The sequence below is a fragment of the Mchenga conophoros genome, linkage group LG13, assembly GCF_057382185.1.
Source record: "Mchenga conophoros isolate Kocher_MC1m ecotype Shallow Benthic linkage group LG13, M_conophoros_male_GT1.1, whole genome shotgun sequence".
Taxonomy (NCBI): domain Eukaryota; kingdom Metazoa; phylum Chordata; class Actinopteri; order Cichliformes; family Cichlidae; genus Mchenga; species Mchenga conophoros.
Genome location: NC_140538.1, coordinates 2,130,668 through 2,136,667, shown reverse-complemented (window position 1 = coordinate 2,136,667; position 6,000 = coordinate 2,130,668). Strand labels below are relative to the sequence as shown.

The window sequence follows — 6,000 nt, the reverse complement described above, 5'->3', positions numbered from 1 at the left end:
GAATAAAACCAGGAGCAACAAGCAAACGTCTGTTTTTAAACGTCCAGACGGAGGCTGACCTGGTTTCTACCTCACAGATAAACTGAGCTCTCTGAATTATTCACTCATGTCACCCACTTTGCGCCCAGGCAGCCCACTCTCTGCTCTCATTCCCCTTGTTTTGTTCTTTATTAACATTCTGGGGACGGCGCGCTGCCTCTGATCAGACAGCGAGGTGGACGGACGACTTCAACACTCGGCATTCTTCTTCGTGTTGTTTGGAAACGATTCAGACTCGGTTGTAATTCAGCCAGTGGGCGTCGAGCTGCTCGGACATGTGACGGTTCGCAGTGAACGGACTCTTTGTCTGTGATTCGCTGTCGGCTGATCTCACACAAACACCGTGGAAACTGTTTCCCTGCAGCGCTGATGTTTGAAGCTGAGGCTGCTGCACGAGCGCAGTTACAGGAAGGAAGAAGCTCAAAGATGCAAAGATGATGCATAATTAACGAGGCTGCAGATTGGCTGCTGTCAGCGAATGGCCTTTTATTCATACCAATAAACAATCATCATCCTTTATCCATGCAAAACAGCTGAGTCTGATAATGGTGCTTTTTCATGAAACAGATTAATAGATTATAACAAAGGTGAAGAGATGAGATTTTCTGTCTGGCCGCCTCTAACAGCTGTGGCCTGATTCTTTGAAGCCTTTTTAATCGTTGGAAACAGCAGGAAGGGTTTGAAATCCAGACTCATAAAATCGGGTCCATGAACACGGCTGTGATTGTGCTGCTGCGCTGATGTGAAGAACGAACATTGTATGAAGCATCAGCAAAGTAAGCACTGAGAAGCCAGCGAGAAAGTCTCCAGCCACTGTTGGTGAATCGAATCAACTTGATTTTATTTATATGGCACAAAAACAAACAGTGTTGCATTCTGCTGGTTTATATTGTACAGTAAAGAGACAACCCCAACAAACATACGAGCGAGCACTCGGTGACAGCGGAGAGGAAGACTCCCTGTTAAGAGGAAGGAACCTCCAGAAGAACCAGGCTCAGGGAGGGGCGGCACGGTGCGGAAGAGCCAGAGAGGAATAATGACCACACAAACTCTCTGCTTCTGATTTATGCATTTCTCACGAAGGTTTTCTCTCTTTTTTTCCAGGAAGTAAGACGATGGAGGGAGTTGTGACAGGTGTGAACACAGGTAAAGCACCTGCAGTGCAAACTGCACTTACTGTACTGAAGTTATGCAATGGTGGAAGCAAGAATCGAAATCATTCACGAGTTTGTAAATTCATCTTTTTCTCATTTACTTTAAAACGTAAACAATAAAAATAGCATTGATTTCCTGTCTCCCAGTTGCTCAGAAGACGAACGAGCAGGCTAACGTCGTGGCCGACACCGCTGTTTCTGGGGCCAATGAGGTTGCCCAGGCAACGGTGCAGGGGGTGGAGAATGCGGCAGCGGCAACCGGATTCGTTAGCACGGTGAGTGACGTCAGCTGATTATAAATTTTAAATATAAACGAGAACTGAGGCGTCTCGTTTCCATTTTTGCTTTTGTGTTGTTGTTATTTTATTTGTATAACCTGGGGTTTGTTTTTCTCACATGTTACAGATAAAGGTTATACTTGTATTATACAATTATTTCAAATTTCTGTTTTTAAGTAATTTATTAGCTGGACTTCTACTTTGCACATTAACAAAATTACAAAAATATATTTCTAAACCGAATTTTGAAAGTCGTGACAGAATTTTGACTCACATAAAGTGTGTTTCATTATATTCATGACTACTGAGTCAAAGTCATGTGTTCAGCATTCATGCAGTAATTATTCACAGTCTATTTTTTGTGTATAACTTTTTTTGTCCTTTGTCATTTCCAACTCTCTGGTTATTGGATGTGAACAGGAGGAGGCGGAGCCAGTGCCTGAGGAGGTGCCTGATTGGTTGAGGGGGAGGGGTGGCATGGCATGAAGCTTCTTGCCTGATTATCTGACATCGACAGCTTCACGAATCAGACATTTCAGATCAGAAAAGACCAGATGTCAGGGATTTTTTGGACATCAGTAAAATATCATTTCCTTTAGATAAAGTCCTCCTACTGTCGCTGCGTATGAAGTTAAAACAGACAAATAAGGTCCTGGACAAGGAGAATAACAAAATAACAAGCAAAAACACTGTAAACTTAAAAGAAAAGAAACCAGCGAATTTACAGTAAAACAACCAGCAGATATGTGAAAATAAAACAAAGGAAAATGAATGTGGAAAAGGAGCATGTTTACAAGAAAAAAGTAGAATCTAGAGAATTTGTTTGACAGCCTTAATGATCCCTCTCCGACCTTTCGTTTAATGCTGACAGGCGCTCTCTGAGAGCTGGGCTTGATTTAAGCGGTGTGGGTGCTGTGACAGCGGTGGCAGTATGGAAGTATCAGAGGGAATCGAACAGCAATCTCTGCTCCTACGACACAAGAAACAAAACCTGCATGAAGGGTGTTTAAGCAGAAAAGAGGCTGACGATGAATAACAACACTAACAGGAAACGGCTGCATGATACTGCTCTTTATTCTGTTAACCACAACTGACAACTCTGCACCCATGAAGACAATGACTACATGTAACTTTGAAATATATTTCCTGATGTATCGCATCATATGTAGCCATGTTCTCTTGAGGAGCCTACAGAAACCAAAGTAGGAGCTGGAAATGATCACAGATGATCTCAGCAGGTTGTTTACAGCGACTAACACGAGTTTTTCTTTCGCCTTTGCTCAACTTTGGCTTCGTCTTACTTTTCTGGATTTCTGAACGCCTTGCTGTGGTTCTGATTGCTCCAAATGAAGTTTCATTTCTCCCAAAAATAAGCAGCTTAACTTCTATTTACATCTATTTTACATCAGCAAACCTTTAAAGTGGTGTCTCAGAGTCAAACCACAAGGAGATTATTCATGTCATTAGTGTTGTGTTAATGGCTTCTGTTTTGGGGAGAAATGCAGCTTCTATATGGACAAATTTGCTGCACTGACCTCTTTTCTCTCTGATTTGTAGACTGAGCTGCAAAAACCAAACGCAGGAGGAGAACAGACTGAACCAGCTGAACAGTAGGTGAGAAAAACCATGAAAGAGCGGTGATGCTGAGTTTCAGCTGCAGATGAATCTGCAGAGTTTTGGGGAAGCAGGATGATAATGATCCTCATACGATCAGAGTGCGCTCGCTCTTTTCTGCAGAGTTGATTGCACTTCCTGACAAAGCCCTCCCCCTCGTAGTTAATCAGTCTCATGTCAGCTGTGTCTGACTAGCCGAAGATGCAGGTCAAACTGCTGGAGCGGTTCACTTTTAGATCAGTTAACTCGTCTAAATGCAAACATCCTTTTAAACCACAGAGTCAGTAGATAACAACACCCCTACCTTGGTTCAAAGATTCTTATCGGACATCCTGATGGTACATGAGTGAGCAGATGAAGGATCACCTGCTGGTGCTGATGGCGGACATCTGTAAGTGTCTCAGCTCAGCAGACCAGCACTTACTGCCCTCTGGTGGCATTTCTGTGCAGTACACTAAATGGTAAATGGCCTGTATTTGTATAGCGCTTTAGGACCCTAAGGACCCCAAAGTGCTTTACACATCCAGTCATCCACCCATTCACACACTGGTGATGGCAGCTACACTGTAGCCACAGCTGTTGGTGTGAAAGCCCACAGCCCTTCAGGTTTCACATTGCTCCTGTTAGCTGTAAATAACAAACATGGCCCCAATAAGACCAACGTGGTGCTAATCATAAAGTTTCTGTGCAGAGAACAAGCAAATAAACCAGCATGAAGCTGCCACCAGGAGGCACAACATAATTATGAGAACATACAGAAAAGAAAAGCAGCTCGGTGATGCGAGTCACCAGGAAAGATGCCCACAGCTCAGCATCAATACAACACAAAAATGATCCATTACAGGTCAAAAGTCCTTGATTAAAATGTCCTTTGGATATATGTGCTGCACCGTACCTGTCACAGGTAAGCTTCACGTCAGCTGACCTAACTCACCTGCTTTAAACAAAATGTTTCTCCTCTTCATTTGGTTTCCCTCAGACTCTGAACTTCCTGCCGTCACCGAACGAGAGAAGAAGAAGGATCTTCATATTTTATCTGTTGCTCAACCTTTGACCTCTGACCCCTCATTAACCAAGAGAAACCCTCCTCATCACTCCCCCCGCGCACCATGGTTACGCCGCCTTCGCTCATCATATACACTGTCGGTTTAACTCCACACTTTCATCTGATTGGCTGTTGTGGACCACAGGTTTCTTTTGGGCTCCGCCCCCTGACAGAGGGCTACCTGAAGCCTTATAAATGCACGTGGCTTTGCTGACACACACACTGAAACGATTAATCCACACACACACTTCCTGTATGTGTTGCTGATTTTTAACAACAAAATAAAAATGTTTTAACATTCTGAGCTTCGTCGTCTTCAGTGTCACAAAACGTTGATTCGTTCTTGTTGTTTTTATTCAAAGGATTTTATTTTGCTTCATATTTTATTCACCTGCTGTGGAGCATTTTCATGTGTCCGCAGTATTCCCGGGACGGTCTGAGGGGGAACGTTTGTTTCAAAAATGAATTTTGATTTGCTAAATTTAAAACCAAAAACACAAACAAACAAAAAGACTTGAAAGACTGGTGTTTGTGTGTCGTCACTAAAGCAAACGTCTGTGTCGCCCACAGACACTCAGCTCGTGTTTTCCGCCCGCGCAGACGAGCTGATGAAAGGATTTTTCAGTTTTTTATTTTGGGGCTCAGAGTAAACATGTGCCTGATTTCCTGCTTCCTGTCAGCAAACACAATAAAACAACTCTGATTGATATCCAGTAGAATATCTTTTACTTTTGCTGACGCTGCAGGTTTCTGGTTCTCATCTTCACCCGGGTGTCACTCGGTCCACCGTTAGAAAAATGATGTTTATTGTAGGACTCAGAAAGGAAGACTCGCCGTATAAACAGGAAATGCTTTGAATTTAAACACAGAATTCGTTATTTCGATGCGCGTGGCTGTTGTTGTCCTGGTTTAAAGCCAGTGCTAAAACTATGCGATGTGTAAATTTTCACTCTTTATGTTAAATATTTGATTAACTAGTGTTCATTTTAAAGTGATTCTGCGTTTCCTTTAACAGAGTTGCTAAAATCGAAACACTGTTTCTAGTCTAAATGTTAAAGCTGCCACATGTGTGAGGCGCTGCTGCTCCTCTGCAGGGCCGCCGAGCTGCTGCAACGTCACCCAGTGTCAGAAATGCGCAGCAACAAGCTCGTCCTGCTGTCGGGAGGAGAGCGAAGCTTTTTGATTCCTGTCATCATTTAAACTTTTTCCCCAGAGCGATGAGTTTCTTATATTAACCCTCAGAAATCTGACGTCTGGTGTCTTAACATTAAATCAGCAAATTATTATTTTACATTTTTTCTTCATATTGAACTTTATTTCAGTTTAGAAATTTTATTTCATCATTTTTTAAATTATGAATCTATATCATCTTTTTTATTATTGTGTTGATTTGAATTTCTAAATCGTAATTTTAAATAGTAATTTAATTGTAACTGATGCTTTGATCTGCACTTTTCTTGGACTTTGAGTTTGAGTTTTGACCCAGAACATAAACTTCTGTAAAACTGTGATTTTTATAAATTGTCTTCACAGTAGAGTTTTTGCAGATTGCTGAACCTCGGCTCTTCTTTACTTCTGAAAAACTCTGAGATCCTCTTTTCAGACCCGATCATGTGACCGACCTGCTGAGCTGCTGAACGTTCCCAGTGTTTGGGAATGCAGTTCTATTTTCAGTTAGTTTATTGTCTGCTCTTTGTTTCCTGACCTGATTAAGCTTTGTGTTCCAGATTTACTGGATGTTTTCAGGTGCAGCGATGTGTCGGTATGTTCCAGTCTGCAGGGCGTTCCTCACAAGTATTTTTACTTCTTGCTGATGATCGCGTGAAACTGTCACTTAACGAAAGAGAAACCTGTTTCTCTGCAGAGCAGC

At 42.3% G+C, this 6,000-nt stretch overlaps 1 protein-coding gene across 2 annotated transcripts in view; it reads left to right on the top strand.

Annotated features, from left to right (window-relative positions):
* sncga (synuclein, gamma a) overlaps positions 1–4,431 on the top strand; it is a 6,687-nt gene extending 2,256 nt beyond the window's left edge. The window contains exons 2-6 of one of the 2 annotated variants that reach the window (XM_085296007.1): positions 1,144–1,185; positions 1,341–1,468; positions 1,892–1,918; positions 3,029–3,085; positions 4,065–4,431. In XM_085296007.1, the coding sequence (XP_085152133.1) occupies positions 1,144–1,185; positions 1,341–1,468; positions 1,892–1,918; positions 3,029–3,085 (254 nt within the window). In that variant the 3' untranslated portion in view covers positions 4,065–4,431. The remainder of the gene's footprint in view (positions 1–1,143; positions 1,186–1,340; positions 1,469–1,891; positions 1,919–3,028; positions 3,086–4,064) is intronic. The other variant, XM_085296008.1, reaches the window with a different exon arrangement.
* Positions 4,432–6,000: the final 1,569 nt, after the last annotated feature.